We start from the raw sequence: 25,246 nt of genomic DNA, 5'->3' as shown, positions 1-25,246 counted from the left end.
TTGAGCTCTGGCTCCACCACTAACCAGTTGGGGACTGTGGGAGAGTCCCGGGGCATTGGCTTCCTTTTCTGTGAAGTAGGATGAAAGTTGGGCCTCTGCTGGCTCTCAGGACCATCGAGATAGCACTGTGGGTACTATAAGAAGGCAGGTAGTAAATTGTAAAATTTTATTGTTGTGAAAGTAAAAAACTCCAAGCTTCAGGCTCTTTGCTGTGCAAGTTTTATAACTGTTCACATTGTTTCATCCCTTCATCTTATTTCATTCCACTCAATTTCATTTCATTTTATCATTTCCCCTTTCTCTCCTTTTTTTTTACAGAGCACTTGAGGCATGTGTTTGAGTGGCTTGGGTTCAGTGTGCATGTATATCATAATGTGACCAAAGGACATCTGGACGAGGTTCTGCAGGAATATAAGTGTCATCCAGGCCATGCTGATGGAGACTGCTTCGTGTTCTGTGTTCTGACCCATGGGAAGTTTGGAGCTGTCTACTCTTCAGATGGGACCCTTGTTCCCATTCAGGAGATCACGTCTCACTTCACAGCCCAGCAGTGCCCTGGACTGGCTCACAAACCCAAACTCTTTTTTATCCAGGCCTGTCAAGGTGAAGAGATACAGCCTCCTGTGTTCATTGAAGCAGATGCTGTAAACCCTGAGCGTGTATCCCCCTCCCTTCAGGACAGTATTCCTGATGAGGCAGATTTCCTTCTTGGCCTGGCCACTGTCCCTGGCTATGTGTCCTTTCGGCACGTGGAGAAAGGCAGCTGGTATATTCAATCTCTGTGTAATCATCTGAAGAGCTTGGTCCCAAGGTGAGAGTTTTGAGTTGTTCCTTCCACCTACCTCTTTATCCATCTGTCTATATACCTGTTTGTCTATGTATTCACACACCCACCCATGCACCCATCCATCAGTCCATCCATCGGTCCATTCATCCATTGTCCGTCCATCCAAACACCTGTCCATCCAACAAACTCTATTGAGTACCAGCATATAACTGGAAAGGAAGAAACAGAATTTAAAAAAAACCACAGTCCCTGCTTGCTCAGTCTAGAGGGATAGAAAAAATAGATGGGGGAAGAGCAGCCCCTGTGGTCAACACACATTGTAAAGCATAGGTGTTATGGGAACACCTAGAACTAGTACCTCACCCAGATTTGAAGGATCAGGAAGAGCTTCTAGAGATGACAGATAGATGTTGGGTAAATAACTGGGACGAAAGGCATGCAGGGCAGAGGGAACAGTATGAGTTAAGGTAGGAGGGCCTTTTATTTGTTCGTTTGTCAGTGTCTCATACTTACTGAGTGCCTGTGTGTTGCCTTCGGCATTATAACACCTTTGATCTGCCGCTGCTCTCACGACTTTCCTCCTGGATCTGCCGCATGCTCCTTACCTGCTGCTCTGGAAATGGGCCTTCACCATGGTTTAGCCCTGGACCCCGTTCTCGGCTCTCTGTAGCTCTCGGCAGCCTTAGCTATCCCTGGAAGCTACTGGTCTCCGTGAAAATGTCTCCCAAATTGCCATCTCTGGTCCATTAATCTCTGAAGTTTTGGAGAGCACAGTTGTTTCATTCAGCTTTATAGCCTCATACTTGACCAATACCTTCTGTGTTGTTGAGCTTGATAAATATTTGCTGGACCCATGAATGACTGAGTGAATCTCCTTCTTCAGGTCAGTTCTGTATATTTCTTGCAGCATGCCAGACATCCTACCCTTGTGTTGCCCTTGGAGCTCATGTTCAGTATGCCTAATTCTGAATTCATCTGCTCAACCCTCTCCAGCAGCCTCCTACTCCTGAATCCCCATTTCTAGGAATTGTCATCATGCTCTTCTGGGAATTCAGAATTGGGAACTCAGGATTGGAATCTTGAGTCAACTTTAGCTTTTCCCTCTTCTTCGCTAATCCCTCCATCCCCACTGTAGCTGTCGAAGACCAATGTCCTATGACTTCAGGGACAAGGCAGTGTTTATCAAGGTCTTGTGTGTGCCTACTGTACTGGGTGCTGAGCTAGGAACTCGGGGTACAGTTGTGACAAGAGAGACAGAATCTTTCATGGAGCTTATTGTCCAGTGAGAGGAAGAGAGGTAATGAAGATGTAAGTAAGTGAGGGGCGCCTGGGTGGCTCAGTCGGTTAAGCACCTACCTTCAGCTCAGGTCATGATCCCAGGGTCCTGGGATCAAGTCCCACATCCAGTTCCCTGCTCAGTGGAGAGTCTGCTTCTCCCTCTTCTTCTGCCTGCTGCAGCCCCTGCTTGTGCTCTCTCTCTCACTTTCTCTCATAAATAAATAAAATCTTAAAAAAAGAATGAAAATAAAAGATGTGACTGTTACAGTGTTCTTAAACACTAAATGTAGAACTGAAAAACTTCATATGATTTAGCATTTCTTTTTTCAACTTTGAAATAAGCATTTCCTTATATTTGGCAGGACTCCAGTTAGAATCTTGGCCTGTTAAACTAGGAAGAAGCCACATGTTTTAGGGTTTCTTTCTGTGACTTCTCTATGATGTGATTTCTGTCTCCTGATTGAAAATATTTTTTCGTATCTGCCTGCAGACATGAAGATATCTTATCCATCCTCACTGCTGTCAACAATGATGTGAGTCAACAAGCAGACAGACAAGGAACAAAGAAACAAATGCCCCAGCCTGCTTTCACACTACGGAGAAAGCTAGTATTCCCTGTGCCACAGGAAAAACTTGAACAGTAGAGAGTTTTCATTGATTCTTTGGCTTGAAAGGAAGCTTTGGTCATCCATTCCAATCCACCCCCCCCCCCGCCCCCGCCATCACAGGAATCAGTGATAGACGGTGAGCTGGCCTGCATCTGTCATTCTGATAACTGGAAATACCTTATTTTCTGAGGCAAGCAAAATCTTTTTTTTCTTTTTGACAAGTCTGAATGTTAGAACACTTTCTTTCTTGAAGCTTTGGATTGTAGTCTTGGCTTTAGTTGTATGCCCTGAGAAAAAGCAGTTGGCCTTGGTTTGTGCATCCATGAAGTAAAGGATGGAACGCAGGTATATTTTAAGATTCCTTTGAGCTCTAAGAACCATGGTTTCTTAGCCTCAGATGAGCTTCTATTTCCTCTCTACATGAGCACCCCTTATTATCATTCTGCATCCCCTCTGCATGGCCTTGTTTTGGACATTGGATAATGGTAGAGATCATGCATGGTTCCTTGATCTTCTCTGCTCTCCCCTTCCTAAGGCTCCTCTCCCGCACATCTACCTAGGTGAAAATTTGGTCTATATGATGCCCATTTCCTGCTTTAGCGTAAGGAAGGTATTCCTGCAGGAATTGATTCTCTTTGATTGGGAACAGGTTCGGCTCTTAAGATGATGACAGTCCGAATGAAGAGAGACACACTCAGCCACTCTGGGAGCAGAGGCTTTACGGCCTGAGGTTAAACCCCATGTTGGTCGGAACCTTTCAGATGCCGATGATAGAATACCCACATCAAACCAGCTAAAGCAAAGAAGGGTTTTTGTTGTCTCATTCATCTGAAAACACACAGATGGGTGGTGCTGGCTTCCGATGAGGCTTGAGTCAGGACTCAGTCTGCATCACAGCATGTCTCTCTTTGCCAGGGGTTCTCTCAGTGGCTGCACTGTGCTGACTGTGGTCAACAGCCCCTACCTTGTCCCCCACGTGCTCTGTTCCTCTGGCCCAAAGGATGGAGGAGGAAGCCAGCCTGAGGGTCTGAAGCTGTTCACAGGGGATGTTGTTCTCTCCTTAAGAGAGTTGTCAGGCTGTGCCTTGGGGGGTGTGGTTCTATCTGGAAGCCTTGATACTTTTTACATTAAGGTTTTGAATATCTTTATTTATGTGAACTTTTTTTTTTTTTCAATTTCAAGAGGAATTTCTTTTTCAGCTCCTGAAGGAGGGAGGTTGAAAGTCTTCTCCTTAAGGCCTTTATTTCCAGATGAAGAAGTTGAGGCCCCAGGAGGCAAAGTGATTTGCTACAGTTCCCCAGATGGTCATTGTTTACAGGATTTTTTCCCACTTGAGTGAACTGGAATGTCATGGGACATAGCAGGGCTGGAGGAACATTTCCTTGGATATGAGATGTTCATGAAAGATGTCAGGGGCTGAAGAAAAATCACTCTCAGTGATGCCTGATTTTGTAGTTATTCTTGTGAAAGTCGCATTAGTTTATAGTGTATTTGCTCTGAGAAATATTCACAAGAAGCTTTTTATAATAGTAATTATGTGGATGGAGCTAGTAATTATATGGATTTGACTGTAGCTTGACCAAGGAAAGGAGTCTAACGCATATGTCAGGATGATCTTCCAGAACTCGTGTTTATACAAGTCAAGGCTAACCGATGGTTATCACAATCTTTGCCCAGTTGAATATACACAGCTTTTGGCCATTTCACAAAAGCTTCTCTGCAAGTGAAGGATGGTGTGGTTCAAAACAAAAAGCAAAGAATCGAGAGGGAAGTCTTGGGTTTCCTTTTGGCGTTGTGACTGTCTTGCTCTGAGACACTAAATCGAGCTAGTTTTTTGAGTCTTATCTATGAAATAGAGAAAAGTTACCTATTGCAGATGAGGATTTAGGGGAATATATAATGTATGTATATTGTAAATATATATATACCCATTTAAATCCAGTTGTGAGATACACATAAGGCCTGTAGGAAGCAGATCCTCTGGCGTTAACCTCAATGGAAACAGCAGAGTGCGAGTTCCTTTGCGTCTAATTCCAGCTGAATTTTAGCCGCTCATCAACCGTAGCAGTCCCCACCGATGTCCTCTGAGTGAAACGCTGATTCTTCCCTCACTGAGTCACAGTGTCCCCAGCAGCAACAGGCCAGCTCTGGGCTCTGAATCCAGCCGGACAAAACACCGCTAAGGAACTCTCCTTCAGCAGCAGCATTTGGGGTTCGATGCTGAAGTACCCCGGTCCTGTGGGTCTATTCCATATTTCTGCTGTGCTGGAACTTAGTGCTTATGCAGGGTTAAATTCTGGAATCAGGAAACGAGCCCACAAGCTTTCTTGTCAGAGTTCTCTGGCAGGCACACCAGGAGTCACTAGGCATTGATGACTGGAAGTCACGGGCCTATGTGGACACCAGGAGCACACCCATCCTTCAGTCATTTCTCCTAAATGGAGCGTGTACACACTTGTCCCTTGTCTGTGTGTGTGTGTGTGTGTGTGTGTGTGTGAATTTAGAGCGAAATACGGGAGGCTATTTGTTCACTGGTATTTGGCGGTGGCTACAGCCATCGTCTGCCCAGACATTAATTCAAGAAATGCTCAGACCAAGTGAGGTTTCTATATATTTTGCTTAGTTGTGCTCAACCTACAAGAGCTGTGGTTAATTTTTTCTTTCTTTTCTGTTTTTTTTTTCCCTCAAAAATTTGGTTTCTATCAAACAAAATGAAGGACATGGAAACTTTTCATAGAATATTATGCCAATGTTATTTAAGAATGATGCTACTGGTGTTGACTATTATTAGAGATACTAGTCACCACAACATCCTCCTGGCCTCTGCTGCAGGGCCTCACCCCGCTGGTGGGCAGGTTTGATCTCACCAGGGTTCCCCTTAGCTCAGGTAATGCAGACATACAAGCAACTGATACAGTGTGGTTACTGATGCGTCAGAACAGACACTGACCAATATAACACTATGCGGGGCACCACTGAACAGCAGCCCTTTATCAGTGATCCTGTCTCCACTGAGGGAGACCCAATGAGAAGCTGACCTCATTTTGTAGATAACTTGTGTGCCATATTTGAGTCCTAAAATCTTCCAGGACCGATACTTCCTGAGTGATTTAGTCACGTTGTTCTTAACCTGGAATTCTTGGGTCCTTGGATGTTTGGGGATTTCTTCTCAGGGTCTACAAGTCTTCCACCTTCGGTTTGAAATGCTTCATTTCCTTTTTGGTGATAATCTTCAGTTAATAGAGGTGGATCCTGGCTCTCCTGCATGCTCACTTCGTACTTAAGCACTGACAAACAACTGTGTCCGCATCCTGGTGCCCTCAGGAAGTGATGAACTTTACCCTGAACTTTTTAATATAGCATGGATTGGGGTTCCCGGGGCTAGCAGTCCTCAGATCTCTTGTTGGGTACCAGTAGTTAATCTATCTGAAACCTGCTCCAGTCCATTCCCTTAAGCCGTGACAGACTCCTAGTCCACCATCCCTCCGCCCCTGCTTACCTCTCAGTGGAGGGAACTCACACTACACACAAAGTCATGGGTTTGAGAGCTTGGAGGAGCCCTAGCTGGAGAACCCGTGGTCCAATCTTCAGTGTCAAAGGGCTTAACTAACGTCTGGCAGCTCTTAGTGTAGGATTTGCAGTCTTACCACCTGCTTTCACTGTGAGACGCCTTTATTTGTCCTTTTCCCTGTTGTGATTTTTGTACTTAAACGCCCTGCCTTGCATTCTGAATTCTGGAGCCATGCCAAACAATTGTAACCAACTTGCGGTGAAGTACATGTTGCTTGTGACAAGTTATTTAACTTTGTTTCTGGTAGGGTCTGGCTCTCAGAAGTCTGCAGTTCGCCTTTAACGATGTGGTAAAAATATCGCATTTGTGGTAAAGACACCTTTGTGTCTTTAAACAGCAGCTAAATTTCTGAAAATGGAATCCTTTTTAAAAAGTATTAGGAGAAATTCCCTGTTTAAAGGAAGACTGATTTGCCAGTATAAACAACCACTTTGTAACATAACTTCTGCATATGTGAATTTTTAAAAGAGGCTTTTTCCTCTTTTAAAATTTTTAAATTGTATGAATTTTTACTTTTTGAATCTATTTTTGAATAAATAATATCTTTACATTGCTCAAAGAGAATACAAAAAGGTATTGAGGATAAGTCTTCCCTGCATTTCTACCTACCAAATGTGCAATCCTCCCACCTCTGAATCCCAGAGATAATTTCAGGATTTCTTAATGCAGATGCAGATATGACAGATACAAATTTGTATGTATTTAAAAGTAGGCATTTCTTGAAACAAAGTACATACACTGTGAAACTCAGATCTCTCGTTGGACTCATTTTAAATGATTCTGTAAGGTGCCTGGAAGTACTTGTACAGCTGTACAGTGGGAATGCCTTTATGAGCTTTGTGGACGGGTTACTTGTGGGCAGTAGGAATTGTCTGACCAATAAAAAAAAGGGATTTTTTTTTCCTTTTTACCTTTGAGTAATATCTTTGATTTCTGCTTATGTAGTAACATATGCACATTTTGGAATATTTGGGAAGTAGAAGAACACACAAAGAAGAGTTAATTCCCTTATGATTCCATTTTGATGTATGCTCTGCATTTGTCCCTGAGCTTCCCCACCACCTTTAAATCAGCTCACCTACCGTGTCCTCCCAGTCTTGCATCCAGTCAACTCTGTCATTACCAGTATCTGTACCTCCACCCACAGCTCAGCTGCAGACAGGCCTCCCTGACAGCTGCCTGCTACCATTCCATCTCACTTTCTCTAGGACCCTCCCGCCAAAGCCTTCAGTGCCCCGGGGGCCTCTGGTTAGTCCATTAACCCTATCTGCCGTCTTTCCAGTGCCAGCACTACCCCTCACTTCTTCCCTCCCTCTTTGTCCAGCTGGAGTCCCATGTGTCGTTAACCGCACTCGCTCACACCCACCCTCAACACCCTTGCCTTTCCCGCAGTCCTCCTCATGGGGCAGGATCCAAGCTCTGGTTAATCCCATATGCCCACTTACCCCCATGTTTGTACTGGAATTTCTGGTAGAGGCGGGTGTAAAAATACACAGTGTTGCAGACCGTTCTCATTTAAAACCAATGACCATAAACTTCGAACAGGCTTTCGGTGGTTCTCAGCAATCCTGTAACATTTCCCTGGTTATGTCACCCTCTGCTTTCTCAGTCTATTTTACACTTTCTTTTGAATTTTCAGACCTGTGTCATCCTCCACTCTCCTCGCTTTACTTTGATGGTCTCAGTGGCCTCACTAAGGTAAGTAATCCGAGATTTCCACCTGCCACCACCGAGCCGTGATCCACCTGCTCCCTAACCGCATTTCCCCGCGTTCTGTCCTGTCAGCAGCGGGTGCACCGTCCGGTCTGTGCTTCTCCCAAGAGTCAGTTTGGCTCTGGTGCGGGGCTGTCCCATCCTGCTCACTCTGAGGACACCACTCTTGTAGCCCTTCCTCCTCTCTCCTGCTCTATTAACTGTCCCCTCTCACCAGATCATTCCTCTCAGCACACAAAGCGTGCTGTAACTTCTCTTCCTTCAAAACTAAAACTAAAACAACCAAAACCCCTGAATGCAGATCTTGTGTCCCGTGCTCAGAATCAGATCCCGAGAGGAGGATTCGTGTGCAAGTGAGCTGTTCAGGAATGGCTCTCCGTTTACAGGGAGTCAGAAAACCTCCCTCAGCCCTCCATCCTCTGCTGAGAGCGGCCCCGGGTGGGAGACCTCAAACTTCCAGGCACTTCCTGTGGTCTTGATATAGTTGTGGAATATAGGTGAGGTTTGGTGCGGTGAGGTCCAGAGCCCACAGCCAAGAAAGAATTCTTGAGCTGTCTTTGGTGCAAAATGGTGGTTTTATTAAAGCTCAGGGACAAGACCCATGGGCAAAAAGAGCTGCTGCACCAGGGTTGTGAGGGGTGACTGATTATATATACTTAGGAGTTGGGGGACTTAAGGAAAAGGGAGGTTTTCAAAGTAAGTTTTGTATGTAAAAGAGGACCTAAAGATATTCGAGGCCTTGTCATTGTCAAGTTAAGGTTGTGTCTCCCTCTAGTAAAGCATTAACATTCAGTCAGTTGGGAGTTTCCTGGAGGAATGTTATACTCTACCTATTACAGGTCCTTGTCAATGGGCTGCAGGTTATAAGGAAATTTTATTTTATTTACATTTCCTTCTCTACCTTTGTTCCCACATCACTGTGGATGTGCTGAGGGAACAGAAGGCAAGCTGAGGACAAAGCAGAAGCTGACACCCCACCCTGCCTCCTTCCCACCCCCCATGGGATATAGGCGACATTCTTCAGGCACTCCTGGCTGCCCTAAAGCTAAGGAAAGGGAAAACAAATAGTTAACAGAGATCACAATCCTAAAAGACAGGAGTCTCCCTCAGTTTACAAATGTCTTAGCATTTCTATCAATACCTAGCTTCCAGAAGGAAATGTAGATACAATTAAATGTTCTTATAACCTGCAGCCCACTGACAGGTACTTGAAGCTGGCAAGGTGTAATGCTCCTTCTGGAAGCTCCCAACTATCTTACTGTTAATGCCTTGCTAGAGGGAAAAACCACCCTAACATGACAATGGCAAGGCCTCTATCCTGTGAGTCTTCTTAAATATATGAAAATCCTTTTAAAACCTCCCTTTTCCTTACCGCCCCCAAACTCCCAAGTATATAATCAGCCACCCCTCAAAACCCTGGTGCGGCAGCTCTTTCTGTCCACGGGTCTTGTCCCCGTGCTTTAATAAACCACGATTTTGCACCAAGGACGTCTCAACAATTCTTTCTTGGCCCTCGGCTCTGGACTGCACTCCACGGAACCTCACCTATATTCCAAAACCCTACCAGGTGGGTGATGTTAGGGCTCCAGGAAATTGAGTCTATGGGTCTCTGGAAGTTAGGCTATTGATAAGAGTGCTTTTTTCTTGTAAATCACTGAGACATTTTGTAAACTGAGGGAGACTCCTGTCTTGGGGACTGTGATTTCTGTCAGTTAACCATTTGTTTTTCCCTTCCCTCAGCTTTAAGGGACCCAGGAGTGCCTGAGGGGTGTCACACATGTCCTACCTGGGGGGGGGGGTTGTCAGCTTGTGCGTTGTCCTCAGCTTGCCTTCTGTTCCCTCATCTGTCCGAGGGTGTACTCTCCTCACACAAACGTGTGACTCTTGAGAAGCAAAACGCCCTACAATCTGGCAAGCTGGCCAGACTGGCTGGCAGGTGGGGATGGGGTGTGGGGGTACGCAGAGGGGGATTAAAATGGATCAGAAGAGATCCGCCTGAAGCACTGACCACACCCCCTGCACTCCTCTTGACCCCCATATTCCCTCTCCTCCTCCCATCCTCAGCCTCATCCAACGTTTGCAGGGCCTGGGCAACAGTAAAATCTGAGGCTCATAACCTATGTGTTGAAAGAAATATCAACACACTGTTGTACTCTCCTGCTCTTGCTCTGGAATGACTTGAAAGGCCAGGTTGGGATTCATCATTTTTATGGTGCGCAGAGTATCTGCCTCTGGTCCACAGCCTGTGCCTTTCTCTTCCCAACCCTAGCTCCTTCGAGATTACCTGAAGCCCTCAGAGATGCAAAAGAACATGAAGAAAAATGTTGCACAAAGTCGGATCCGTGTACCCTTCAGCCCAGAGTTTTGTGAAAGAATTTTCTATGGTCTCAAACTAAAAGATTAGAGCTCTTTCTTGGATATGGCCACCTTTTTCTTTACTAATTCCCTATAGATCTGTCATTTGTGAATTTAAGCAAAAATGCCCTTTCTCCTTTTAACAATTTAAAAACATCAAAAACAACATTGAAAAGCTAAAGAATGAGCCACAGACTGGGACATGGTATGTACCACATATATAACTGACAAGGGATATGTAAATATATATAAATGAATTTATATTTATAAAATGAATTTATATATATAAAAATATATAAATTCTACAATTCTATAAAATAAACAGTTCAGTTAGATGGGCAAAAAAATATGAACCATTGGTGAAAAGAAAAGAATACAAATGAGCAGTAAACCAACGGGAACATAATCTGCTCGATAATCAGAGAACTGCAAAACTGAAGCCACGATGAGTCACCATTTTGCACCTGTCCTATCGGTAACATTTAAAAACCCATCAGTAGCAAGTACGGGTGAGGATAGTATGAACCAGCAATTCCAGGTCTGGGTCTCTGCCCCAAAAGAAACTCTTGCACATGTGCTGGGAGACACGGAGGAGAATTTTCAGAGCATTATTGCTTGTAAGAGAGAGAGAGAAAGAAAAAAGGAAGCAGCTTAAGCAACCTAAATATCCATTGACAGGAGGTTAGATGGATTGGGGTATAGTCACATAAAGGAATACTCATCAAACAGTGAAACAAAATGAACTGGGATTATTAGGCCGAACCATTGAAATTGCCATTCCGTAAGTCAGGAACAAATATTGGCAATCTTGTATGGGTCAGTCATAGGCATGCAGGGCAGCACGATGCTTTCGGGGACTGAGTGGTGGTGAATGGGAACACTGTGAATACACCAAATGCCATTGAACTATTCACTTTAAATTGTTCAAATGGTAAATGAAATTAAAAGTCTATAAAAAAAAGAGCATATGCAATATGATACAATTTACACAGTGTGAAAAACCCGGACAGTCCTGCAGGTCGCTTGTACATTCGTACGCATGGTGTACAAATACAACAATAAGCATGGGTGTGATAAACAAATTCTGGCTGTTACCTGGGGTGGGTCTGGGATTTGGGGANNNNGTGGGGAATGATGCAGGGGCTTCAGCTGCACCGGTCATGTTTATTTCTTCTCTTTCTTCTAAAATCTTTTTGCGTTGCCCCCCCCCCATCTGTGTGGCTCCCTGCTCAGCGGAGAGTCTGCTTCTCCCTCTCCCTCTGCCCCTCCCCTCTGCTCGTGCTCTTTCTCTCTCTCTCAAATAAATAAATGAATGAATGAATAAATAAATAAATAAATCTTTAAAAAAACATAAAAAAAATTCGTTTTGCTTTGATGCTGGTTAATGTAATTTGGTCACCAGACGGGGTGATCTCTCTTTGGCCAGGTCAGGTACACAGGGTGGTTTTGCCCTCTTGGTTGGGGCAGACTGAGTTTCTTCCACCCCATACCTGTCTGTATTTTGGTGGTAGTTATTTCTGTGGCGGTGATCTAACTTGTGTTGCCAAGACAGGAAGGAGGGGCGTTGGCTCACTTTTTAGAGCCATCGTTGTTGCATGTCTAGTCTGGCACAGGAAGCGAGCCTGCGGATAAGAAACCCCCTTGTGATGCCTCTGAGTGCCCCAAACCTGTTCTCTCATACATCAGGTTCAAATGCAGACTCAACCTTCTTCATCTGTGACCCCCATTCCCACCCCAGTTGCTGCTGACATTTTTCCATCCCGAGAGGGCACAATCAGAAGCTCAGTTCTACATCTGATCAGCCTACATTTCTGCTTATTCTACCATTTAAAAGTATCCTTGTCCCTCTACTCATGTCTGCCTGTATCTCCAGCTCTGGCCACCCTTCAAGGAGACGGTGAGCCAGTTTTGTCTAGGTGCTTCTCGCTGCTGCCAAATTAGCAACTTCAGCCCTAAGGTCTAGTTGCTTGCCCACGCTGAAAATGATGACTTTGTGAGAGTGACAGAGAGGTGTTATTGTGCCCATTTTATGGATCAGAAAATCAAGGCTCAGAAAAGCTAAATAATAAACAAGGTCACACGACTAGAAATGGAGAAGAACCAAATTTCAGCTCCATTTGGCTGACCTCCACGTGCAGCGGCCTGTCCTTCCTGTCTGTACCATATTGCTCTTGTGAAAATATTTCCTGAGAGACAGGGGGCAGGCCTATACGAGTGGTTTGCATCCCATCTTGGGTTTTGGAGATGGGAGCCTGTCCTCCCTTGCTTGAGTTATCACCCTGAAATGTCGAGGAGAAGCCAATTTTATGAACAGTTTCAGGCCTGTAAAAAAATGGGCTTGGCCTAAGTTAAAGATTAAAATAGTTCTATTACTTACAAGAGAGGTGATTCATTCTGCCAGTAATCGAAAGCACAGCTATGTGCAGAAGTTAGGCGGGTCTGACCTCCTCAGGCTCCAGTTTCCATAGGTCTGGGATCCCTCTATGTGATGCGTGCACTCAGCCAGGTGCCCCCTTTCTTGCTCTGTGTTCGGTAGGAGATTATAATTTCTGGGAAGGACAAGGAAGTGAATTCAGTGGCAGTCAGAGAACATATGTCAGGCCCTAAACAGACAGATCTCAACAACTTCCTTGCTTCGGTTTGCCTTTGCTCAGATGCTTCCAGGTGCCTCTGGAGCTGTGGAGTTTAGAATTCCTAACTTGTCACCCTTCTTCCCTCTTACTGCTCACACTTTTGTTTCATGTATCTATGTGTCTATCTCATTTCATCTTTTATTTATTTATTAATTTATTAAGATTTTATTTATTTATTTGACAGAGAGACAGCCAGTGAGAGAGGGAACACAAGCAGGGGGAGTGGGAGAGGAAGAGGCAGACTCCCAGTGGAGGAGCCTGATGTGGGGCTCGATCCCGGATCCGAGAACACCGGGATCACGCCCTGAGCCAAAGGCAGACGCTTAACGACTGAGCCACCCAGGCGCCCCCTCATTTCATCTTTTCAAAATTCTTATTTTCTGGCACCTGGGTGGCTCAGTCGGTTAAGCGTCAGCCTTCAGCTCAGGTCATGATCGCAGGGTCCTTGGGTGGAGTCTGGCATCGGGCTCCCTGCTCAGCAGGGAGTCTGCTTCTCTTTCTGCTCCCCCTGCTTGCTCTCTCTCTCTCTCTTTGTCAAATAAACAAAATCTTTAAAAAAAAATTTCCTCTTTTCTTTATTTGGGAATATAACACAAGCATCTGGTAAAACATTTAAACAGTACAAAAGGACACACGGAGAAAAGTAGATTTCTCACTGATTCCCATCTCCCAAATCCCCACTTCCTTCCACAGAGGTGTTGCTTTAAATTTTTTTATTTATCTAAGTAATCTCAACACCTAATGTGGGGCTCTAACTCACAACTCTGAGATCAAGAGTCACATGCTCTTCTGACTGAGCCAGCCAGGTTCCCCCAGAGGTAATTATTGTTTCCAATATTTTGAATATCCTTCAGAGATATTTTTTTTCTTATATAAACACATATGTGTCTGTGTCTTTCTCTCATTTTCCCCTTCCTAAATGCTAGCGGACTGTTTCGTCCTTGGGTTTTTAAATTTAAGATATCTCAGACAGCCTATTCTGTATCAGAACATACAGGTCTCCCTGATTCTTTTTATGGCGGCCTGTGTTCCATTATACGCCTGTATCATCAGTGATCTAAAGAGCCCCCTACTGACAGGCTTTTAGGGATTGCAGACTTCATGCGGGTAGGAACCAGATCTTACCCATCCTTTGTTTCCTATGCTCCAACCTAAAACAGTGCTCTGCCAGAATTGTTTAATAATTAAAATACAAACACAAACCACAAACACATTCACTCATGAAAACTGGGGAACAGCTTTTATTTATTCGTAGCTCTGAGTTCTGCGTGTGCTGCTTTGCTGCACTAGAAATGCGCTAGCTCTCCTTCAGCTTTCTCATCAGTCACACCGTCAACCAACAGGTACTCGGCTCCGCCAGGTATCAGGTAGTTAGAGAACGTGGGGCTGCAAAAAACGCCCCTGCCCTCTGGGAAAGTATAATCTGGCTGGGGAGAGAAGAAAGGTACTTTTTGGCAAAAGTGACATAATAAGATGATCAAGAAAGGATAGGATAAATTTAAAAAAATGGTATTAGGACAATTGATTCTCCGCCATCAAGAAAATAAAGTTAGATGCCTACCTCAGACCACACACAAAACTCCAAGATACACAAAACTCCAAAAATACAAATGTTAAAACAAAACTATAAAGGCATTAAGAGAAATACAGGCAATAAAAGACCATAGAACGTTTCCCTAAGCAACACATACAACCTAGAAGTCACAAAAGAAAAGACAGATACATTTGACCACATAAAAGTATAAATCTTCTGTGTAATCAGACACAAAACTGCATTAAAAGAGAGGCAGTGACATTTGGGAAGATGAAAAAGATGCCCATTATATCTTGATAACTAAAAAGAAAGCAAACCGTAAGCCATATATATATTGATAAAGATACTCAGAGTCCAGTCAGAGACGGAAACCACACCTGTAATCTGAAATGGACAATTTAATAGGAAGCATTATTAACCAGTAAAAGAAAGTTAACTATTCAAAGTAAAATCCCTTTAGGGCTGAGGGAGAATACCCCTGGAAGGAAGACTGTCGGAAGACTCCTCCCCACTCCAAGGTTGAGAGTCAGAACGGATTGGAGATGTGGCTGCGCCCACTGACCGTAGAGAAATTCACGGGCGTGTCACGGGTCAGAGGTCGTCAGCAGCGTGCCAGTGGAGGCTGGTGAGCAGGCTTCCTGCTGGCACGCCGACAACATTCTCCGAAGTGTGAGAGCCACTAGGTCTTCTGCAAGTTGCTGGCAGCTGTGCCTTAGAAGCAGGAAGAAAATCACGCTGAACTTGAAAGAGAAGCCCTTCCTCTGCCCCGCCCTGCGCTCTCTAGCGCCCTCTAGGAACAAAACCGAAAATTGTACCGGCGGCGAAGGAGCCATTTTCATTGGGCTCAGCCACAGCGTCGCCAGCCAGGTGGAAGGAGAGTGGATTTGGAGCTGAGAGGCAGTGCGTGGATTGATTCTGGCGTAATATACTGACCCTGCATTTGCAAACAAAACAGCATGTATGATATATGTGCATATTCACACTTCTTAGGCATTTACTCTGTACGCCGGGAGATGTTCTAGGTCTTTTGCATGCATTAACTCATTTGATTTTTGCAATAACTCTCAAATTCCTCAAAGGAATTAATATTAACATTAATATTAATGTCAGGACACGGAAGCACCAAGCTGTGAAGTGACTTGCCCAAGCTCATGCAACTGGTAAGTGGCAGAGCAAGAATCGTGATGGCTTTATAGGCACAAAAATAGAAAGAATCAAAGTAATAGTGTGAGCTCTCAAGTTCGTATTGAAGAGGTCACGGAAGAGGCATTTATTTATTTATTTATTTATCAGTGCTTCAATACATAAATACAATGATAAACGACTGCTTTGTATATGTGGGTGGGCTTTTTCAGGGAGGAGGTTATTTTCGAAAGAAACAAAAATAATTGATAAATGACAACTGTCTGTGCAGGGAGGTAAGAACCTAGTGTCCCGCGAGCACGAGCACGAGACAACTCTCGGTGGGAGGAGGGCATTCCTGGAGGGAGGGGCAGGGGCCTGAGCAAAGGTTTGGAAGAGGGTGAGTCACACAGTTCCTGCCACGTGGTGTCAGGTCCGATCCGTGGCTGGTTATCCACCCTGAGCTCCTCATCTCGACAGCTTCAGGGGAGAAGGTGGCTAGCGGCTGCCGGAGGGCAAAGGAACGAGCACTTCCTGAGCATCTGCTCTCTGTGAGGTAATGTGTTCAAACACCACAGATAACTGCTTTACTCATCCCCGCTCAACAGGCAGCAACCTCATCAAGAAGTCATTAGCATTCCTATTTCCCACCAGAAAAGATCGAGGCTGAGTGAAACAAAGGAAGGTATCCGGATCCTCAGCAAGAGGCAGAGTCAGGGTTTGAATCCAGATCCAGGTCGGATTCCAAAGTCCAGACTCAGTCCACAACACCCAGCTGCTTTCCAGATGGTGAAGGACCAGGCCCCTTTCCCTAACAGTCGGCTTCGGGAATGCTGACCCTGGTGGCCGATCAGCAACTTTAGATCCTTCCCCAGAGATGGAAGGCTACAGGTCAAGTGTTAGTAGAGAGCCCAGCTGAAGGGCTGATACTGGCTTTCAACTCACTTTCAACTCATCTCTCCTTCTAGGAGTGGCCCCTGGGCTACATCCACTTTCAGACTGTGGGGCTGGGCCTGGGCAGCTGAAGCACAGTTGGCACTCAAACCTTGGGACCACTGAGATGAGCCTGGAATTTCCAAGATGCGCTTAAGAGAAGTGCTGGACTCTGCTGCCTAAGGGGCTGATTGAGAAAGGTACTGTTTGGGACCTACCCACTCTCTTGATGCCTTATGAGTCCATTATTGTTACCTACAGGCTGGGTTATGAATGGAGGGGGCGCTATTTACCCATGTTCTTGATACCTGGGCCAATGAGCTCACGCAATGTTCCCTTCTCGCCTGGGGCCCACTGCTGATACTGGACGGTGCATAGTCATTATGCATTAAACAACAGTGGATCACAGAGTGAAAAATCATTCTCTTTAAAATTCTCTAACATCAAGGGAAAAAAAATCCACTATCAGTGCTAATCTATCTTTAATATATTTCAAAACATGCTAACTTCCCTTTTTGACAAAGGAGAAAGGTGTCAGTAGTATCGAGCTAGAAGTTTAATTATAACAACATTTTCACTTTATTTATTCTTATAGTTTCTCTTCTGTAGCAAATGTAATGCTTTTCCATTTATGGTAGCGATATAAAACTTCTTTTTAAATAACATTTATGTAAATTTTTATTCAAGGAAAGAAAGTGAGTCAGTTAAAAATTAAGTAAATAAAAGAATAAATAAATAGGAAATATGACAAAAATTGTCAGAGTCATTCAGAAATGACTGAAGGGAGGAACTTGGTGCCCTTTATGATGAAGGCCAGCTTGCTGTGACAGACAGCATCTAAAGTGCCCACGTGGTGATTTAGCTACAGAAGCCCAGACTCTTGAGGGAGAGTTCTAGAATAAGTCTTGTGTAGAGATCAGTGATTTTAGGATAATATTAAGGAGTTTTTTCATGTTTGAGTTTTGATGTACATGTGCCTTCTCAATCTGGGAAAATTGGAAAGTGTGGATTGGACCAGATTATGAACAATTGGCAGGAAGTTGGTGGTTTTTCTAGTTGGACACAAGGAATGGGAATTAGCAGATATCCTATCTGGGAAAGAAGGACACACAGCATCTGTTCACCAGTGGGAGATCCCACAGACCCCACCTTCTTCTCCCTGTGGTATCTACTTTGGACACTTTGTTCTTCTGGTAACATGCTTATCCTTCTAGCTTTTGATTAATCGATTTTGTCATTTATGTCAAGACTGTTAATTGAATTATTCAAGTTGCCAATAGCTCTATGCTTTTTCTCTGTACTGTCAATTGCTGAGACGCACAGATACCTCCTACTATAATCATGGATCATCTATTTCTCTTTTTAGTTCTGATCACTTTTTTCTAGGTCTACTTGGTTTGATATTAGTATAATGATACAGTTTTCCATCCTTATATTTTCAGGATCTCAGTGTCTTTACATTTGAAATGTGTCTGTTGTAAGCAGTTGTAGGGGAGGAAAATTTTGCCCTTTTTTCCTTCTAGGTTCTTTGGTCTAAGAATTAAATTGACACAGGACAGGCGAACAGGTAAAAAACAAAGTCAATTTTGTATGTATGGGAGCTCATGAAAATATCAGATTCAAAGGAGTGACCAAAGCAGACAGCTTTTACACCTTTTAGACAAACAATAAGTTTGTGAAGAATTGACAAAACAAAGAAGTTTGGGATTGAGGTAGCAGATTAGTGAGAAAGTAGTAAGATTTGTTTATATAATCTTTTTGGCCCTGACTTCTCTATTTCTAGTGAAAAGAATGTCTCTCTACCTGCTGGTACAGGGAGGGTACTTTTCACATCAGAGATTTATTTTCTGCCGTCAGGGGGACAAAGGAGGGTCAGAGTATCTTTCTTGCACTGGCTGTTTCTTAAGTAAGATTTTAATTCAAAATAATCAATATACTAAGTGGCATTTTTTTGGGATGGTGTATTTTGCCCTTCCTCACAATGTATTGTCAGGTTTTAAAATTTTTGCTTTGTTTTTGCTTTTAAAATCGAATCTGGGTTCTTCATACCTTTAAAATATTTAGTTCATTTTCATTTAATGTAATTATTGATATAATTGAGTTTAAATCTACTGTTTTTCTAGTTGTTTTCTATTTGTGGCACCAGTTCACTTTTCTCTACTTTCCTGACTTCCTTTAGATAAATTAAGTAGTTAAAAAAAGTCTATCTTACTCTTTAACTAGCTGGTTAATTATCTATTCTTTTGATTTTCTTTTAGTGGTTGCTTTTGATCTGCATTGTCCGATAGTGTAGCCACTACTGACGTGTTGTTTTTTAAGATTTTATTTATTTATTAGAAAGAGAGAGAGAGAGAGAGCGGGGGGGGGAGCAGAGGGAGAAGGAGAGGGAGAATCTCAAGTAGATGCCACACCAAGTGCAGAGTCCAACGTGGGGCTCGATCTCACAACCCTGAGATCATGACCTGCGCTGAAATCAAGCGTTGGATGCTTAACTGACTGAGCCACCCAGGCGCCCCCCCATGTCTGTTTAAAACCCAGGCGCCCCCCCCATGTTTTACTGAGGTGTACTGATAAACAACAAATAGCACATACTTGAAGTATATTATTTGATACATTTTAACATATCTATGTATATCTGTGAGATCATCACCACAGCAAGACAGTGAACATATTCGTCACCTCCAAAATATTCTGTGTGCCTCTTTTCATCCTGCCCTGCTGCTCTTCCTCACCCCTGCTTCTTATATGCAGTTGGTGCTATAGATTCCCCCCTAAGCATTGCTTTAGTGGCATCCCACAAATTTTGATACATTTTGTTATCATATTAATTCAATTCAGAAATACTATCTAATTTCCTTTAGATTTCTTTTTTGACCCATGGATTATTTAGAAATATGTTACTTAGTTTCCAAATATTGGGAATTTTCCTGGTATTTTTCTGTTGTCCAGGCCAATAACAAATTCGTGGCCCTTGAAGTCAGAGATCCTATTCCTCAGAGGGAGAATTATACCCAAGAACCATAGGTATCTCACGTCACTGGTCATTGCCAGAGTGAATTTCTCAGCGTTCGTGATAAATACTTTAATAAACTCACCAGAGGGTAGCAAGTCAACATGAGAATTCCATTCAGAAATTGTGCAATTATCACATGGTTTCATTCATTTATGGAACATAAGAAATAGCAGGGAGATCAGTGGGAGAAGGAAGGGAAGAATGAAGGGGGGTAAACAGAAGGGGGAATGAACCACGAGAGACTATGGACTCTGGGAAACAAACTGAGGGCTTCAGAGGGGAGGGGGGTGGGGGATTGGGATAGGCTGGTGATGGGTATTAAGGAGGGCACATATTGCATGGAGCACTGGGTGTTGTATGCAAGCAATGAGTCATGGAACATTATATCAAAAACTAAGGATGTACTGTATGGTGACTAACATAACATAATAAAAAAAAAAAAAGAAATTGTCTGTGATCCAGTCAAGCAGATGGGGACCAGGCAGGTGAGGAGAGAAGGCAGAAACTTGGAGAATGGACTCTGCTCAGGGCCAGTCTTTCAAGGAGAGCAGAGAGAAAGGAGGTTGGGGTGAAATTCAGGGAGGAAGCTGACCAAAAACTCTACGCTCATCATGATCCATTACAGTTCACATCTATACATATACACAAAGTTGATACCTATGGGTAAAGGGACGGCTGCTGAACTTTTTATTTTTTATTTTTATTTTTTTGGGCATTTTCAAAATCATCTGTGGTGAGTATATACTACTTTTATAATCAGAAAAAAAAACCCCTTTACTGATCAGAATTTTGAATGAGGTCCTCAAGATTTAATTGTCTGCTGCAGGTGGGAAAAGGGCAGGAATCTGGACACAGTTCTCAGTCAGGAGTAGTGACTGTGTTTGGTTTCACTGGCGCATCAGATATGGGGTAGGCAGATGGATGGGGAGCTGAGATCCAGGGGAAGCGAGGGAGACTGCCCACCCCCCTTATTTGGTAAGGGGGACAAAGAAGAAATATATACCATAGCCAAAAGGCCTCAGACCAAATGGCAGATTTTTTTTTTCTGAGTTAACTAGCTATTTTGAGTTATATTTTGAACTGGCATATTTGGTTCATAAATGCAAGCAATTTGGAGCAGAACAAAAACCTCTGAGTTTTAATTACTTGACAACATAAATGAATTTAGCAAGCCCCTAGATGGGAAGGGAGGAATGCCTATTTACAATTAACCTAAATTACACTGGTGGGCCTTGGCTTTTTGCCAACTCCCGAGCTTTCCTTCACATAGCAAAAATATCACAAACAACTGCTGAGGTTTACTTTGTAAGACATGTCTGTCAAGAAGTGAATGATGTTAACTAGGCTTATTGTGATCATTTCACAATCTATGCAGATGTTGAATCATTATGTTGCACACCTAAAACTAACGTAACATTATAAGTCAGTTATATCTCAGTTAGAAAAAAAAAAAAGAAGTGAATGGTGGAATGAGGGGGAATAGAGGTGAGGAAATGAAGAAAACAAATAAATGCTACGTGCTCGCCTAGATCTCTTTCAGGGCACATTCTACCCTCTGACTTGAAACACAAAACCAATATAAAACAAATAAGAAGAATGGTGTGACATGATTTTTCAATGAAAGAAGGAACTTAGTTGAAAAAGTGTCAGTTATTTCTAGTCTCCACTTATATCTCGATAGCCTTTCTTCAACAGATTCTTAACTATTTGGAGTCTTTTCAATGTGTCTAATTTCTTTTCTCTGGTAGAATCCTTTTCTGTATCTTTAGGAAAACATCTAGCAAGGCCTAGGAGTAAAAACAGAGAATCAGGAGACAAGAAATGAATCACGTTGGTTTTTTTAAATGTAAACTTTTCACTGAAATATTCCGTAAATACTGAAGGTGCTCATGAGTCATAAATGTACAGCTTAAATCATTTTGATTTGTAGGCAGGTTTTGTTTTTCCACTTACTGTTTCTTCTCCAAACCTAGAGTCTCACGTTTTCGATCAAGTACATCGTTCCCCTGTTTTGTCTGGGGGACAAACTAATGCTCAGAGACTGACATTGTCTTTGCCAATAGTTCATTTAACGTAAGTTCACTGCGGGACTTTTACAAGTCAATATACATACAGGATAATATCCCTTAATAAACCAATAAAGAAATAGTATACTTCAAATTAATGATAGCTCAGTCACACTATTGTTCCAGGCAAGAGGAGATGAAAGAGAGAATGGCCAAATGGAGTTGGGGTGTACCTTTATGCAAGTTGGTAATGGGGAGAGATGGCTTAGCCAACTGCAAGCTGACATCCTCCTGCCAGGGCAAAGGTGACAGTCCCCTGTTGCTGGAGCACATTGCTTGGGAATATTGGCCCTGGTACTGATGGGCAAGACTGCTGCATGGTTCACCCTTGCAGGGAAGTGTTGCTTTTACTGTAGCAGGAGCTAATGCCCCAAAGTCTTTGGAGTGCTATCTAGATTAGCAGAATTGCCTTGCCCAGACTGAACACTCTCAGACGGTCCTCACAAACGCTCAGTATGTAAAGGCTAAATGTCCCCTGGCCATACTTGATTTTTCTTTTTTCTTTTTCTTTTTTTTTTTTTTTAGAAGAGACAAACAGAGGAGCGCCTGGGTGGCTCAGTCAGTTAAGCGTCTGCCTTCGGCTTAGGTCATGATCCAAGGGTCCTGGGATCGAGTCCCATGTCCAGCTCCCTGCCCAACAAAGAGTCTGCTTCTCCCTCTCCCTCTGCTGCTCCCCCTGCTCGTGCTCTCTTACTCTCTCTGATAAATAAATAAATAAATAAATAAATAAATAAATAAATCTTTAGGAAAAAAAAGAAGAAAGAGACAGAGTGTGTGCAGGGTGAGGTGGGGAGGGGCAGAGGGAGAGAGAGGATCTTTTTTTTTTTTTTTTTTTAAAGATTTTATTTATTTATTTGACAGAGATAGAGACAGCCAGCTAGAGAGGGAACACAAGCAGAGGGAGTGGGAGAGGAAGAAGCAGGCTCATAGCAGAGGAGCCTGATGTGGGGCTCGATCCCATAACGCCAGGATCACGCCCTGAGCCAAAGGCAGACGCTTAACCGCTGTGCCACCCAGGCGCCCCGAGAGAGAGGATCTTAAGCAGGCTCAATGCTCAGTGCAGAGCCCATCTCAGGGCTCGATCTCATCATGACCTGAGCCAAAATCAAGAATCAGTTGCTTAATCAACTGAGCCACCCAAGTGCCTCTCCTCTAATGTTTTTATTGATAAGTCCCCAGCAGCACCCCTCAGGAGCTGAGCTATCTGAGTGCTTATCAACAACAACAGATAAGATGAGGATAGCCTGATACAGCTTACTTCACTCTTATTTTTTTTCATCCTTGCCATAAACAAATGGATTTGAAATCATATCAAACCAATACAGAACATCCCCCAAGAAAGCATGCTGGTTTGTAAAGTCATTTAGTTTATTGGTGCATCAATGGATAGTTCTGTTGTCTAGCTTCATCCTGCTCAGAAAGATGGAAGAGTTGAGAATGACAGTCTTTGGTTCTGTGCCAGTGCCACCTGTGGGCCAGCTTCGTGTGATGATGATGCAGCAGCCTTAGGTGTCAGGCATGACAAGGGTTGAAAGGCTAGCCTGGGGAACAATGGAAAGGGGCATTTTGTTCTCATCAAACAGTCTGTGGGGTTCTGAATAAACATGCAAGAAGAACTTGATCCTAAGCTGGAGTAGTCAGAGTGGGCTTCCTGGAGGAAGTGAACAGTGTTGTGAAGATTCACACACTGGAGTATCAGATGGAGAGTATTGCAAGCTGGGACAGCAATTAATGGGGACAAAAGAGGAAAAGGTAGGCGGCATAGCATGATATTATCAAGGAGCCAAAGCTGAGCTGGAGTTGAGATGCTGTAGAAAAGAGCCCTGAGAAGACTTAGGTACATTTTGGGACAAGCAGAGAACTTGCTCTATTTGAAAACTATGCCTTGAATATGTGGGATATCACTGAAAGTTCCCCAGGGTTATTTATGAAGTAATTTCAGGGAGTAGTCACTCCCACTCCCACACAGGCGCACTTAAACTTTTATTCTCTTCTGCCTTCTGAAATGCATTTCTCCTCAACTGTTAGGTATCTACACCTAATTTCTTTATTTTGTCACCTGAATTGCTTTTTATTTTTTGGTTAATAACAGACCTTTTTAGGAGTTCGTAGACACCATCAGCTTACTTTTCTATCATGTTTTCTCCTTAAATCTCAGGTATCTTGGGCAGATTGTGCTTTGGGCTTATTTGCTTTCCCTTAGTGATCCCATCTTTTTGTTTCCCTTCCCTTCGGGCTTCGCAGTTTTCACCCATTTCAAGCAAGAGACTCCTCGCAGTTCGGATGTCGCTGACAAGGGGGCAGTCATCGCCCCATGTCTCCGAGCTTGCTCTCGTGAAGCTCCCGCTGCAGCAGACTTGTGAAGCATTTGACCTTGCTCCTTGGTGGCTTCAGGTGCAGTCTGGTACAGCATTTCATTTATCAAAAACCAAGCGCGTGACCGGACTCTCCTCTGCCTTTTTCCCCACTACCAGCGAGCCCCTACTCTCAGAGCACCAGGGAGACTTTTGATCCCTTTTAGCCTGTTTATTTGTCTCTCTTCCTTCCTGAGAGGTGAGTCTATAAATAAATGATCTCAAATTATTGCATAGATATTCCCGAAATCCCCATGTTACTGAAGCCAGGCCCCTTTCTACCATGTGGGAGGTAAGGCCTAGACCTGCAATATCTCATCAGTCTCATGCAGGAATACAGACTTGACCCAGAGGTACTCTTCTCTTTCAGGCCCATCGCCTTTAAGAACAGAGAATTTTAAGGCCTGTTTACCATCTCACATTTTCTGTTACTTTTCTGCTTCTTCCTTTTCCCCTCTACCTCCAAAGAAACATCAGAGTCATTCTCCCTGAGAAGAGCAGAAATAAAATGCCTCCTGTCCTCAGTCTTATTTTACCCTGTGAAACAGCTTATGCTGGCCATCTAAGAGGAAAACAAAATAAAGAGCACAAAATAAAGAAAAAAATTAAACTTATACCCTCCACTGACCAGATAAAATATAGACTTGTAGTAATGAAAAGGCTAAGAGAAGATACATAGACAGAAAAATGGAACAGAGTAGATAGCCCAGAAATAGTCCCTAAAATATGCAAAGGTGTCATAAAGGCAAGGGGTAGCATAAATCAATAGTGAGTATGGGAATATTAAGTCAGTGGCACGGGATGACTAACCACTTGCACAAAAAGTCAAGTTAGACTCTCACTTCCCATTGTACGTCAAAATCAAATCATTGAATTGGATATTTAGATTTAAAATACAGGGACACCTGGGTGGCTCAGTCGGTTAAGCATCTCCCTTCAGCTCAGGTTATGATCCCAGGGTCCTGGGATCAAGCCCCACATCAGGCTCCCTGCTGAGCAGGGAGCCTGCTTCACCCTCTGCCTGCTGCTCCCCCTTCTTGTGCGTGTGCACTCTCTCCCTCTCCCCCTCCCTCTGACAAATAAAATCTAAAAAAAAAAAAAAAAAAAAATTAAACATATGAAAAAAATCAGTTAAAAATTTGATTGAATTTCTTATCTCTGTGTAGGTAAGGTCTGTTTAGGCTTGAACACAGAGAAATTGACAGAGGAATATAGTGAGGGGAGTGGAGTGGCCCACTGCAAAATGTGCCCCTCTGGCATGTGGATTATTCCCAGCTGA

The 25,246-nt window shown here is 43.5% G+C and overlaps 1 protein-coding gene and 2 long non-coding RNA genes across 5 annotated transcripts in view; 2 read left to right on the top strand and 1 right to left on the bottom strand.

The window, feature by feature from the left end:
• Nucleotides 1-7,154, top strand: part of CASP10 (caspase 10) — a 29,922-nt gene extending 22,768 nt beyond the window's left edge. Inside the window, exons 7-8 of the mRNA XM_008687345.2 lie at nucleotides 319-811; nucleotides 2,556-7,154. Coding sequence (XP_008685567.1) covers nucleotides 319-811; nucleotides 2,556-2,709 — 647 coding nt within the window. The 3' untranslated portion in view covers nucleotides 2,710-7,154. The remainder of the gene's footprint in view (nucleotides 1-318; nucleotides 812-2,555) is intronic.
• LOC103659741 lies at nucleotides 2,235-15,634 on the bottom strand. 3 transcript variants are annotated; one of them, XR_005837824.1, is made up of 3 exons: nucleotides 15,042-15,634; nucleotides 12,690-12,861; nucleotides 2,235-2,293 (listed from the first exon to the last, which is right to left on the bottom strand). It is a non-coding gene; the product is annotated as an uncharacterized LOC103659741 (long non-coding RNA). The 3 variants fall into 3 exon arrangements; XR_005837823.1 differs by lacking the exon at nucleotides 2,235-2,293 and adding an exon at nucleotides 10,480-11,934; XR_567610.2 differs by lacking the exons at nucleotides 2,235-2,293; nucleotides 12,690-12,861 and adding an exon at nucleotides 14,164-14,372.
• Nucleotides 15,635-15,656: 22 nt separating this feature from the next.
• On the top strand, nucleotides 15,657-24,550 carry LOC121105388. The gene is made up of 2 exons (XR_005837826.1): nucleotides 15,657-16,734; nucleotides 23,858-24,550. It is a non-coding gene; the product is annotated as an uncharacterized LOC121105388 (long non-coding RNA).
• Nucleotides 24,551-25,246: the final 696 nt, after the last annotated feature.

Source organism: Ursus maritimus, unplaced genomic scaffold (genome assembly GCF_017311325.1).
Source record: "Ursus maritimus isolate PB19 unplaced genomic scaffold, ASM1731132v1 scaffold_1, whole genome shotgun sequence".
Classification (NCBI taxonomy): Eukaryota; Metazoa; Chordata; class Mammalia; order Carnivora; family Ursidae; genus Ursus; species Ursus maritimus.
This window is presented reverse-complemented; position numbering and strand designations above follow the sequence as displayed.